Consider the following 15,179-nt stretch of genomic DNA (forward strand, 5'->3'; position numbering starts at 1 on the left):
TGTAAAAACAGTTTGATAGTTTAGACAGAGCTTTTAAACAGCAAAGTGATAGTCTTTCTACATGGTGGCTCGCTTTTTGAGCTATGATTGTATCTTGCCTTGCCTTCTGTAATATTATTAAACTATAGAGGGCAGTACTATGAATTTTAAAATGTTAGATGCATTTTTCCTTTAAACAAAATTTCTGTTTTATTTTTTTGACTTATCTCGAATAGTTAGGCCTTTTCACTTGCAACCTGATGTTTTCCAAAATGTCATTTTTTTCATGCCATCAACAATAAGACATTCCATTGAGCATCCCTATTGGATAATGGTATCTTCTGCAAACTGTGCTAGCCATTCCACTTTCCAGCATCATCATTTCTTTGTAACTCCATTGCAGCAGTCATAGACTACCAACGTCATAGACTTCCAGTGCGGGTGTTAGTGTCATAGGCAGGATGCAGAAGACAAAACAAATTAATATACATTTTTAAGAAAAATTTATTGCTGAGATGACATGCAACTGGTTTATTGTTATTTGCTTGTTTTACTTGCACAAAAGTGTACTAGAGATTACCAATGTAAGATTCAAGGTTCAAGAAATTTTATTGGTCCACTTCAAAATTGAAATTCGTTTTGCTTGGCATAATTAAGACAATAAAACAACAGAGAAAAATACTTCAAATTGCAAAAGGCAATGTTAAAATAATGTTAAAAATACTGTTAAAATGATTAAAATTTAATTTCTAGACATCGTTATGATACTACTAGAGACAATACAATTATCATGCTTCAGTTAATTACTAACCATATAATTATAGAGGGCACTATTGTACACAATTTTAGTTTAGACAACTTGGCAGCATGCCATATTGTACCGGTCATTAGAATGGCAGTTAAAAAGTAAAAGTGAGTGGCCGAGCGGTTAAGACAGTGGAACCGTAATTATGTAGCCATAACATCGGCAGGGGTTCGAGGCTCACTCACTCTATGGTTCTGGTGGTAGAACGAGTCTTCTCGGATAAGGACTATAAACTAACCGTAGGTCCAGTGTACACATCTAGCTTGTGTGCACTTTAAATAATCTAGTACATCTTTCGAGACGAGTAGGGGGTTATAACTGGGCCCTCTGGGAGACCAGTCTTTGACTGAAGAGGTTACCCAGTATAAATATATATTTCAATTCAATCAATCAATTATTATGTTTCTAGTGAATACAAATTCAACAATGTATTGTGCTCCAAAAACTTGGAAAATAAATAAAATTAATCGCTTATAAAAAGAAAAAATAACCAGTTAAATTCAACCAAAAACCTATTGACTTCAAGTCAATTTGACTATTTTTTGCTTAAATTACATTTTTTTCAGGTAAATAATTTTTTTTCCAATCCAATTTTTGGTCACTATTATGTGAAATTAAAATGGCATGTATTCAACAAAAATATAAAAAAACATAAATTTTTCAGGGTGACAATATTTCTTTAACAATTTAAATAAATACTTTGTTGGTTTTTTTGTGTCTACTATAGACCTATGTATACTTATAGTTTTGTTACTTTTTTAATATGAAGTTTTTTTACAGTTTTGTGTATATCAAAATATATAAATGTTTTCATTAACACTTCTATCTATTTAAACAAACCAAAAAAAAAAAAAACCAATTGCTGCAACCCAACCTAAAAATAAAGAGAAAACAAATTATCAACAATACTGTGTTATTTGAAATAATAATCATTTGCGTTTATATATATTTACAATAGAAATTAAACCTACCCTACTTTTAGTAATTGCACAAATATTAAACAAATTGATGGACTCCAAATCAATCATCGTCCCCTTAAGCTACGATTATCCGCTATGAGAGCCAGCTTTATACAAAACCGTTGACAATATGAGTTAGACCCAAAAGATTTGAGTAAATTGTTCAGGGAAATCCATGTATAGTAATTAAACTTTGCCATTATATGATAAAACCTTTCAATTTTTAGAAATTTTAAAAATAATTTTTTTCTTTATTGTCCTATTTTTATACAGTACCGTACATTCTTTAAAGCATAATGGATTAACATAAGGCAACTTTGGGAAATCCATGTATAGTAATTAAACTTTGCCATTATATGATAAAACCTTTCAATTTTTAGAAATTTTAAAAATAATTTTTTTCTTTATTGTCCTATTTTTATACAGTACCGTACATTCTTTAAAGCATAATGGATTAACATAAGGCAACTTATTTCAAAAGAACAATTTCCTCCTCTCATCGTCCACTTTCATTTAAATCCCAATAATCCACACCTTTTTCCAAAATGTCTGATCCATATGAACTTACTGGATTTCTAAAAAGTTTAATCTCAGAGCAATTTCAGTAAAACCTGAGGAATAATTGTAATTGTTCTTACAGACGTAAGACAATCCTCCTAATTTCAGGGAGATCAGAGAAATTAATGCTTGGGTAAAATCTTGGTGGTACCTTGTTTGACTAGATTCCTCCATAACTTCTTATCTGCCATTGTGACAGCCAGTTCATCTTTCTGCATACCAGTATCCGTCTCTAGTACATCAATGTATGTGAGTGCTGGTCTTCCTTGTTTTGCAAGCCCATGTTTTGACTGCCACATCAGAACATCTGCAATCATCTTTATTGCGAAGACAGTGTCCAGCAAGTCTCCTTCTTGTTATTTTTGGTGTGGCCAAAGAGCCATATGTAATACTTCATTATACTGATTTTAAAGTTATGTTATACTTTAAAATAAGAAACACATTTATAAAGTTTATTTTATTCTTTATAAAATATAGAGCAATATCGACTTGTAAAGTTTGTTTGATTGGTTATGGCTTGATGCGAAATGACAGTAAAACCCTTCTGGAGACGCTTCACAAACAACAATTCCAGGTGATCGTGGTTGATGAGTCACACTATTTGAAAAACCTGAAAGCAGCTCGAACCAAAGTTCTTCTGCCATTGCTGAAGAAAGCCAAAAGGCTGTTGCTTTTAACAGGTACTCCAGCATTGGCAAGACCAGCCGAGGTGTGTGTATTCTCAATCCTTTAAAAGTCAATTGGCAACTTTTCCAATACCAGACAGGTTATCAAAATGTCTGGTTTTCAGAAAGAATGTCTGCGATTTCAATTAATCTTTTTGTCATTATTCTGGTTTTGGGAAAGTTTTCATTTTTTAGTGAAGTTTATAGTTTTTAGTAAAGTTTGTTTTTTAGACATCAGTATTCTTATTAGACAAAGGCATGCTGCTAAAAATTAAAGTTAACTTTTTGGAAAAAGTGAATCAATTTATTTAGCAGAAAAACTTCAAAATACTTGAATTTCAATAATTTATGATTATGGACAAAAAATTGATACCGTAGTCAAAAGTTCTTGAAAAAATTGTATGATACACAGATGAGCGGTAACAGTAAGCGAAATATCATGTAGCTTGTCCAACGTAGAGTCTGTATCTATCCTCAGCGGAAACCGCTCATCCGCTCACCATTTTGTGTAAATGGTCATAAGGAGTAAACATAGATTCTATATTACTGTTGTTACTGCTCGTCTGTGTAAATTGGCCTTACGTCTTAGTGAAAAAACAAATTTCAAAAATAGAATAAAAAAGTAGTTACTGTTCATTGGTATTTATAAGGCAATGACACTTACTGTACTCAGATTAATTTAAACCTAGAACTGAATTTAATTTATTTCCTTTTTAAATTAAAAAGTGTATTCCATCAAAACGAATGTTCAAATTGTGTTATGAAATTGATGGAAATGAATTTATATATTTATACTAGTTTTTATAAAAGGAAATTACAGAATATTTCTTTTAAAATTGATATGAAATGAAAAAGAATTGCTTTTTTGAATTCCATCTCTTGTGGACAGATTAAAAGATGATATAATGTAAATTTGATCTCAAAGAAAATAAGATTCGTTCTCTGTTTTGTAGATTATCATCTTCAAATTGTCTTTGTATATTATAAAAGGAACTTATGTGATTAACATTCATGAATATAGTTTAATTAATTTGAAATATTTAACCCACAAGTCATTTGATTACTCTCTTGATTCTCATCATTGCTCTATGTAACTCTCCCCTGTTTCTTTCTTTAGAATTTCCAATTATTTTATCTCCTTTTTTGTCTAGAGGGAAGGGAGTAATGTTAGGTTGCGATTTATAAAGTTGATTAAAATACTATACACTGCTGCCTATAACGACATTTACTGATTCTGTTGCACAAAATAGGCTAGCATTTATTATGGAAAAAAAATTCAATTATTTGAAAAAATATCAAATATCTTAATATAGCTTGAGTTAAAATTTATAATATTTGATAATAAAAAACAGAAACAAAATGTTAATTTTCATAAAAAAAGTAATTATTTTTATGTGAAAGTTGGACACATTTAAAAAAACATTTAATCAATAATTTAAAACATTACAGTAACCAAATTTAAATGTCTTTTTTGTTGGAACGTCTAATTGGTAATATAAGGTTTTGTCTCTTTTGTCACCCTTGGAACAAAAGCTATTTGCTATTATTGTTTTTTGCTAAAATTACTAAAAAAGAATAGGCCTATATTATAAACAAAAATAAAAAGTTCACTTTTACGTAATATACAGTATGTATTGAGTACGTGAGTTTTAATCTTACTGAATTGTAGATTTACATAAAAATTAAGAAATTCTTTAGACAGGTAGAAAATTGAGTTCTTACTGTTAAAAAATAAAACTATATCTAATTATAATTTTTTTTGTATTTAATAGTTGTTTCCACAGTTGGATTGCTTACAACCTGGTTTGTTTGGCACCTGGACAACCTTTACCAAGCGATTTTGCGGCGCAGGCTGGCGATATTTTGGACGTAACAAAACTTGGGATACAAGGTAATAAAGTTTTTAGTAAGTTATCTTACAAAATAAAATATAAAATTGTTATTCAAGGTATATTTACTCAATCAAAGAAATCATACAACAGGGAATAATTTCGCCAGTGTAGCATAGCAAAAAGCTATACAAAACAACCTTATTGCTACACATTTCTACAATTGTGTACAGTGTAGCAAAAAATACAATACAAAACTATGTTTCTCGAATAAAAAATTTTAAAATGAAATTTTTCCCTGTACAGGCAGCCAAAGGCTGAAATGAGTATAATTTTACAGATATAAAAACTTTAAAATTAATGTACATTTAGTAATCAAATATTAAAAACATCTTGAAAAAACATAACAAACAAGAAAAGGACAACTAGAAAATTTGTGTAAAATTCACATTCAATGCCTGATAATTAAAGATTTATCATGTATAATGTATTATTAGCATTCATCACCTTTTTATAACCATATATGGTAAGATTGTATGTAAGCAAACCTATTGGTACACGCTTGACAGAGTCCATTTTGCCGTTTGCTACTATCAATGTACAAGAAATGATAGTCAACAAAGCCATATACATGATTGCAGTCACATGCTCAAATTTGAGTTAGTGTTCCGACCGACCAACCAGCTGACCAACCGTCCGACCGTCCGACATAGTGAGCTGTAGAGTCGCGTTGCATGATGAGTAAATATTATAGCATTCAAGAACTTGTTCCATATGCTAGCAAAGAATTTAAAATGTAACTTTATAATAATTATGCAGCTAATTAAAATTTTGCTCGCTATAATTATTGTTTATGCCTTGTGTGTTTGCAATAAGTTTACTCCTGATGATGTAATTTATTGTAAACTCTTTTTCATCTTAGCCAAAGGACTATGTTGTTAATATCTATATTTCCTTTTTCTTGGAATATTTAGTTTGATTTACCAGCACCTAGCATTTTGTGAATCTGTTTTCTGGTCATTATTAAATGTAATTCACACGGATAATGATGATGAACAAATTTGCCCTGTGTTTATTAGTGAGAAATAACAGTCAAATACGTACGAATCTCTCATCTATCTTCTTTTAGCACCTTCCTACCTTGAGGTGTAGTGTGCCTAGATATTTCTTTTTTAATTTCCTTTCAAAAGTAGTACAGTACTTGAATAGGGTGGTTCACCTTACTTGCAAGCTGCAATTGAATGTGAAAGTTCAATAATGTACAACAAAAAGGATTGTGAAATTGCAACTGTTTTTTTACCATTTAGGCTGTGACAAGAGTGATAATGATTGATGAAAGAAAAACAATTTCTTTATTGATTTTTTTTGTAATGAAGATATTAAAATTGATTAGAAAGTTTAGGTCTTTTCACAAGAAAAACTTCTGTTACATGCATTCATTCATTCATCTTTTATTTCGAAAAAAAAAAAAAAAAAATTTGCATTATAATGAGTAATATATATTGATATTCCTTAAGCCAAAATACCCTTTAAATATTTCCATATTTTGCTGTTCAGCTATGCTTTTGGGTAAAATTTGTGCATACAGCTGTAATTGATTGATAATATTTGTCAAAATGCATTGTATTTTGAATCGATATGTAAGTAAACTTACTTTTAATGAGTCAAATGTCATGCATTACATTCATCATATAAATGTTTTCTGACATACCACATTATTATAAAGTAAAACGAATGAAGCTTTGTTTTCTTAATTTGCAACTATATTACTTTACAGCACATGTTGAATGAAAAAACATTTCTTAAAGATGTATTGTCCCTTGAAACACAAAAAAATGAAAGTCAGAATATTCTAAATCTAAATTGACCATATTATCAAAGTGATAATAAAGTTATTCACTTTAAGTCGAAAATTCGAGCCAAAAACAAGTTTACGTAATTAACAGGTAAATTAATTTGATTACATTTTGTTAGGAAAATCGTCGCGAGCGAAAATAAACAAAAGATTTCAAACCAGGAGTATGCATTGTGCATTATGCTAATTACGATTGTTTACAACTCGTCACGGTTGAGAAGGTGTTTTCACACAGATCACAAGGAAGTTTTATGATTATGCATACAGAGTAGCCAAACAAGCCCGTTGTATTATGAGATAAGTTTTGATTGAAAACTGGAAGTCAAAGTTATTTTTTGAACAAAAAAACGTCTGTATTTCAGTTAAATAATTTTTTTTTTGACTAATTTTTGTTGAAAGTTAGTAACTATTATGATACTTCAAAATGACCCAATTTTTTTTGAAATATTTTATTTTTTATTTTTTTGGAATTGATCAAAGGGAGAATACATCTTTAACATTATACTCATCAAAATCATGTTCTCCCGTTTTGCCGCAGAAATTGATGCTGTTTTTTTTTCAAGAGAAATAAATGTTTTAATGTAGTCACATTGCAATAAATATTGGCATTAGTTTATACAACTAAACCACTCAACGAAGACAAAACATTTAATATAGTACAGTATTTGTTTTACTGAAAGTTAGACTTAGGCCTAGACAAACTATAAAGTTGGGTGCGTTTTTAGTATTAATATTGACCGTACCTACAAAATGTATTATAATATATATCAGGTGTTTTTCTGAATTTTAAATAGGCAGCACATTTTCACAGAACACTCTATAGATCAATTACTATTACTATTGTATTACTACTTTATTTTACTACTATTTTTTTCCCTCAAACTTCTTTACAAAACGCTGAATTGATTAGTGTAACTATTAGATATCATTTTTCCGTTCATTAGAACTAATACCAAATGGAATGTGATATGTAATTAACCAATCAAATGGCAAGGATACACACAGGTGTGTAATTATATCAGTGAATTTCAATTCTCTTTTTAAAACTATTTTTATATATGGGAAAAGGTATACATTGAATACAAAGTGAATTACCGAAGACATTTATGCATTTATTTGGAGGTGGGAAATCCCCCATTTAATAGCTGAATTTGTATGACATTTTGTATGAGAGCCTTCACAATCAAGAGATCTTTCATTTTTTTATTGCTAATGCTAAAACTATAATCTTTTTATCTCAAGTACAGCAGCGTGTGATACTACAGTACCGGTAGTATCAATGATTTATTCAGCATTGTCTAAGCATTATGTCCCAAAATATTGATACAAGTATATTAATGTTGTCTTCTTCTGCTTCATTATTTAAAATACAAACAATGTTTGTATATAAAATATTCAATAGATATTTTTTTGTTATCCTTTTTCTTTTATTAATACAAAAAAATATAACATTATTTTGATATATGACATTGACAGTATTTTATGAAATATTAACTTTATAGTTTGTTATCTCAAAACAAAGACTGTTGTTAGAGATAATACCTATGTTTAGAATATTTTTGTTGTTATTCTTCAATAATTAGTCAATTCACGTTCACCGTGTATGATATTGAGTAATTGTTTTAATGATGTACTATATGAGGTTCCCCCAAAAGGCATTTGTTACGAAAAAAGTGTCGATACTTGAAAGTAGCAACAATTCCAAATATTACAACAGAAAAACACGTTGTACAAGCTCTCTTGAAGAGTTTACTCTCTCATGTCTTGAAAAGAAATGATGGTGGTTTGTGGGGGAGGCTCCTACCTGAGGGCATAGTTCATGGACTATACTATTGGTGAAGAGGGGTGTTCAATGAAAATTTCTATATTTCTAGTTATATCTCGCTCTTTAAACAGACAGGGCTGTTGGTTTATCCAGGTAAGCTAGAGCTCACAGACTACCAACATCACTGTTGGTTTGTGTAATATTATATAATCTTTAGTTACACTACAGTATATAAATCTAAATTTCCAGCTAACTTTTAAAAGAGAATATGAACGAAAGAGATTTTACATTTAAGAATATTATAGAAAATTGAAGATAGTTTTCACATCTTTTTTGAATGGAATTTCCAACATGATATATGTTATAAAAAGTCAAAAATATAATCTGCAACAGATTTGTCTGACCTTACCATTACCTCGCATGGCAAATGTGACATTTTAATAACATTTTTAGAAAATGTTATTATAAGCTATCATTTTATGATCATCTGTTGTAATATTTTAAAATTATTTCAAACATTTTTTTTTAGTCTTGCCTCAAATTATTGCATAGAATGTATATTGGGATTTGACCATTATGTATCTATAATGCCGATCATTCATACGGTACATATTGCTGAAGAAAGGAAATGTTTCAGAGATGATGATATGTCTGTCCGCCACTGTGATGAGTAGAATAGTAGTATACTATCTATAATTTAAGATCTAAAACAAGAATAATGAAGATTAATGAAATCAGATTTGAATAAGCCATTTTTTAGTTTTAAGTTAATCATTTTAACAGAAAAAAAGCGAAAAAAATGTTTTCACTTATAAAAAGACAACCAATTTTGACTTTTTTGTTTTAAATTAAAATTAGGATTTGACTGTTACTGTATGTGTCCATAATGCTGATCATACATACTGTACATATTGCTGAAAGGAAATGTTTCAAAAATACTATATTATGATACTGTATTATAGGTCTGCCACTGTGATGAGTAGGATATTATGATTAATGAAATCAGATTGTAAATAGGCCATTTTTTAGTTTTAAGTTAATCACTTCCACGGAAAAAAAAAACACTTATAAAAAGACAACCAATTTTGACCCTTTTGCTTTAAATTACTGTCTTTTCATGTAAATACCGAAAAATTTCATCAAAAAATATTCTTAGTGCTATAAATCAAATTAATTTTTTTAAATTGAGAAAAATAGTTAGCAATCATTTTCCCCTTATTTTGTAATCGATCCAATTATTAGTCAAAAGTGAATAACTATTTAATGGAACATAAAAATGCCATATTCAACAAAAATACATATTTGAAAAAAATAATTTTTTAGGCAGACAATATATTTTTAAAGTGATTTATATCCAGTTATAAGGATGATTTGTATGTTGAATATTCTTGTTTTTGTGTTTTAAAAGTTCATTTGAAGTTTGTTAAAATTTTTCACAGCTTTTTTTGTTTCTGTGAAGGTTACTGTACATACAAACATTGATTTTTATGATTCATGTAGTCAGTTTATAGTGTGAAGAACCTCATATCATTTTGTTTAAATTTTCCCTTAAGATATACGGTACAAAAAAAAAAGCATTACAGGCTTATATAGATTTATTTGATATGATGTTTTCATAGTAAACAACATGCATTCAATAATGTCTTTTAGCTACACGTGATAGTAGCTCTGACCAGGTGTAATTTTATTGATGTAAAAGTTTAATCATTTTGACACAAAAGTTGTGCCATAGGCCAACTTGGCTTGGTAGAAATAATAATGGTAAACTAATGAAGCTAGTATATTGGTTGGATTATTCGTATTATGAGAAATACATTATAATCAATACTTGAATACAACATCTGATAAAGTTCTAATTCTTTTTACAGTATTCCGATTTTTTTCCTGTTTTTTTACCGATTACCAATTAATTAACCTATCCTATGTTTTTGTTTATATATTCAATCTCACTTCTTCCTACGTTATAATTAAACATTATTAATTAAATGTAATTCATGAACGTTATTTATTCTCTATTTTAGATAAATATCCATAGAGAGAGAGAGCACATACTATAGCACATACTACAAATAAATGTATTCTGAGAAGTATCAGACTAAATATATAATATAAAGTGTTTTTTTTTTTATATAATTTGCAGTACACCACGTATGTTAATTCTGAAAGTCTTGATAGTTGTGGATATACTGCAAACTTATAAACATTTGATTTCACCATGCAAACCTTCAAACAATTATATTTAAAGTGTGTTTTTGTTTCTATACAGCCTATAACTATATATTTACTAATATAATTGGGATAACATTAATAATATCATGGAGGCATTGAAGGCCTTACTTTTACATGAACTACAATGTGATTTTAGTGATTCAACTGAATCGTGAACTACAATTTATTTGTTTTAGCCTAGATATTCAACTAATCAATAAAGGCCTTTACTTTACGTGAAATAAAATTTGTTTCACTAATTGAACTAATTATTTATGCTATTTATTAATCATTTTATCAAATTTAGGTGCGATTCAATGTTACTGTAGGAGGCTAATTGAACTAATTATTTATTCTATTTATTAATCTTTTAATCAAATTTAGGTGCAAAACATCACAAAATAAACATGCATTACTCATCAGTCATATGCATACTGTAGGTGTCACCCGGGCTTCAATTTCCAGAGGCGTTGGTCACGTTTTCGATAACCATTTGGGTACACCCACTAGAGGGTGCGCGAGCGAAGCGAGTGAACCCTCTAGTAATCTATAATTGATAGATTAATAATTTTAGATTTAATGTTATACAATCATTGCAGGTATAGATTAGTGTAGGTCACCAATTCATATCAGATCTTGCTTTTAATGCATTAATTTATATTTACAGTAATCAATTATCTATAATTGATAGATTAAAAATTTTAAATTCAATGTTATACAATAATTGCAGGTGTATAAGATTAGTGTAGGTCACCAACTAATATAGATTTCATATCAAATCTTGCTTTAAATACATTAAATTATATTCAAAGGAATCAATAATACATAATTGATAGATTAATAATTTTAGATTTAATGTTATATAATAATTGCAGGTGTATAGATTAGTGTAGGTCACCAAAATATAGATTTCATATCTGTCATCACATTATGGTAATTAATAGCTTATTAATCATCATTGATCTTCAAAATTCAATTACTCAAAGTATTACTGGGTATCCTTGAATTCTTCAACTCCATATTCATAATAATGCTATATTTCCGTTAGGATCATACACAGTAAGAGGATTTCCCCAATTCTACCCAGAAGCACTGAGACGTTAACAGCAGCCATCCATCTACCGTATCTTTTTCTTCCATGCGGCGTGAGATTTAGGTCGGTCAATAAACCAAGGCAAACAAGAAATCCATTCACTATTTTAAAGTCCATTCTTTTGTATTTGTGATTATGAAAAATCATTTATGTAGAATTACTGTATAGTGGAAGGTATTTAATCTGTGGATATAAAAGTTACCTTGACTAACTCTAGGTTAAAAATTGAATTTGATGGATAGCGTAGAAACGTAAATATGGTGGCATGGTGCATTATTGATGCTACAGTATTTATATGATTAAAACTTTGTTGTTGCTGGTATGAATAGTTAGGCAAAATATTAGATGCCTGTGTACTGAACTTTTCCTGTAGTTTTGTAGTTTTAATACACTGAGGAAAAGGACTAGTGTTATCTGAAAGCTTAGTAATTTTGTTTTCTAGTTCTTTTATCGTTTTTGTTTGAGCTTTTTGTTCATATTTTTGGTTTTTATTTCCATTGAGATCTACCCATAGTATTATTATTTTTTCAATAGTTTTCCTTTGGATTTATATATATATATATATATATATATATAAACACAACAGGCATAGAAATAAATTCCAAACCGCCCGGTGATACACTGAAAATTATTTAATTAATTTTTGAAACGATAAAGATGAGGAAATCTGTGAGAATGAGAAAAAGTCGCCCCAACCGAGACTCAAACTCGGACCGTCTGCTTGATATGCAGTTGCCCAACCATTAGACCACTGGGGCTTTCATGGTATTGTTCTTTAACTCGATCGGATAACGACCTTTTAACATTCTCGGCGTGGTACGGTTGGAACACAACTAGTCCTCAGTTGTACGCACGCGCACCAGAGATCAAATTGATACGTCCTCATCTATAATTCAGTATATTTATTCACTAAGCGGGATCTCGAGAGATACTTTTATATATATATAAACACAACAGGCATAGAAATAAATTCCAAACCGCCTGTTGATACACTGAAAATTATTTAATTAATTTTTGAAACGATAAAGATGAGGAAATCTGTGAGAATGAGAAAAAGTCGCCCCAACCGAGACTCAAACTCGAACCGTCTGCTTGATATGCAGTTGCCCTAACCATTAGACCACTGGGGCTTTCATGGTATTGTTCTTTAACTCGATCGGATAACGACCCTTTAACATTCTCGGCGTGGTACGGTTGGAACACAACTAGTCCTCAGTTGTACGCACGCGCACCAGAGATCAAATTGATACGCCTTCATCTATAATTCAGTATATTTATTCACTAAGCGGGATCTCGAGAGATACTTTTATATATATATAAACACAACAGGCATAGAAGTAAATTCCAAACCACCCGGTGATACACTGAAAATTATTTATTATATATATATATATATAAATATATTATGAATTGAATAAAAAAATATCATTAGTTTAATTATGATATTTTTGTTATAAAACTCATTTTTCACAGTACTGTAAACCATAGTTTAAACTCAAAATGAGATGCATTGTTCCATTTATATATTCATTATATTATTATAGATTTAATGCATTAATTTACAATTCTTTAAATTGAAGCAAAAAAAATTACCATAGATTTAAATTACAATTTTGTATCCTGCAGTGTTTTTTTTTACAATTTTGAATTTTCAGTTTTCTTTTTATATAGGAGAAATATTGTTGGTTTATCTAAATATGTTTAAATTAGTATACAGTTACTTTTCACTAATTGTTTGAACTTTAAGAACAGTTTGTGTAATGTAAACTAAAAGACTGAATGTAATGGCATCTTATGCAGAAAACTAGAGTTCCCAATCAACGGCTTAGCCAGTGTGCTGTCCAGCCATCTTTTGGACGGCCAAACATGAGTTAGGACGGTCGATTTTAGAAAGGTGACTTGGAAGGCCTAGGCCTAGGAGAGCCTAAGTTATCATCTAAGCTTGTTTAATTAGGATAAAAACTCACTTCAATAACTCATTGCCAATAAATGTTTTAAACCATTATATTGTAAAATCCCAATCTTTGTTGACTGCTTCTTTCACTCTCCTATTTATGTCATAAACTATTCTACATATTTATGTAAATTTGAATTAAACGTTTGCCATTTCTTTTTAACAGTTTCTCTCTTTCAATTTCAATATTACGCTGTATAATAAGTTTCTCGTCAATAAATCTTTGAACTAGTTATTTGGTCATTATTGACGGTGTGCTATGATGTATACAGTAATGTACGCTTTCTATGTTTGCTTTTAAAAGCTATGTTAATTCTTAGGAGATTTGCAGTAAAGCCCATTCCCAACACTAATGTTTCTGCTCATAATAAAAGAAACTACAATTAGAATTTCTTTTTTATTAAAACTCGGTCATTCACTAGTAGTAACTGTGAAGTTTGAAGTTAGTATTTTGAACTAGATTTAAATCTGGTAAAGATTCTAAATATCTTGTGTGTGTGTATGTGATATATTTCATGCGTTTTATATACTTAACTTTCATATTAATAATTCGCAGTAAACTGTACATTTGATGAATATTGTCATTGCGTTTTATGCAAATTATCGCATATGATGATTATTATTCTTCTGTTTCTTTTTGTGATACCCTCAAGCACTTTTATAAAAAAAATTAATTTGGATTTTAAAAAGCAGTACTGTACGTGCATGTGATTCTGTCATTTCCAAAATATTCATATACGCTAGAAATTAATTATGCCATTATAAGGATAAAACTATAGTCATTTTTTAATATATATATTTTTATTAAACAAAATATAAATCTACATTATCAGTTAGATATAGTTTTACATTTGAGTATAGTATCTAAAATATGCTTACTTAATATATTTTATTATATTTATTTTAATATGATTTTTTTCATATTATATGATATTTACTAACAAACAAAATGCCAGTAATATTTGTCAATTTGTTCAATACAGTATTACCAAATTTTATTTTAAAAATAAATAAATAAAAGTGTAACTGACCATATTCATAATTTACTTAAACTTGGTTTCCAATGCAACCCACTGTGCCTACCGTAAATAATGTGACAAGTTTCATTGGGTCAGCACTATGGCTTTGTGGTTGATGTAGTTCCTTAAATCTCTGGATCCCTGAATCAAATTCTGACAGCCAATTCATATTCATTACCACTACATACCATTACCTAACCCTCATAAAAGGCTTAGGATGCCCATCCTGTAATTGGCAAGTCATGTAATTTGTTGTATGTTAGATAGTGTGGCAATAAAAACAAGACTTTACTTTCTAATCGTAAATTTCACAAATTAGCTCGGCACGCTGGTGTAGCTAATTACTTCACGCATATCAAGGCCCTTCTCAAAGTACGCAAGAATCCTTGTACACCAAATGTAATAAACCTAGTATAAATGACCGAAATCTAATTTTACTGCTCCAAGTGCCCTTTTACATCTCAGTTGCCATGACAATGATCTTCGATTA

At 29.4% G+C, this 15,179-nt stretch overlaps 1 protein-coding gene across 1 annotated transcript in view; it reads left to right on the top strand.

Annotated features, from left to right (window-relative positions):
- The window catches only part of LOC140040903 (DNA annealing helicase and endonuclease ZRANB3-like), a 76,900-nt gene that overhangs the window by 18,799 nt on the left and 42,922 nt on the right, over nt 1-15,179 (top strand). Inside the window, exons 3-4 of the mRNA XM_072087174.1 lie at nt 2,779-3,010; nt 4,739-4,857. Coding sequence (XP_071943275.1) covers nt 2,779-3,010; nt 4,739-4,857 — 351 coding nt within the window. The remainder of the gene's footprint in view (nt 1-2,778; nt 3,011-4,738; nt 4,858-15,179) is intronic.

This window comes from Antedon mediterranea, chromosome 2, assembly GCF_964355755.1.
Source record: "Antedon mediterranea chromosome 2, ecAntMedi1.1, whole genome shotgun sequence".
NCBI classification, from domain to species: Eukaryota; Metazoa; Echinodermata; class Crinoidea; order Comatulida; family Antedonidae; genus Antedon; species Antedon mediterranea.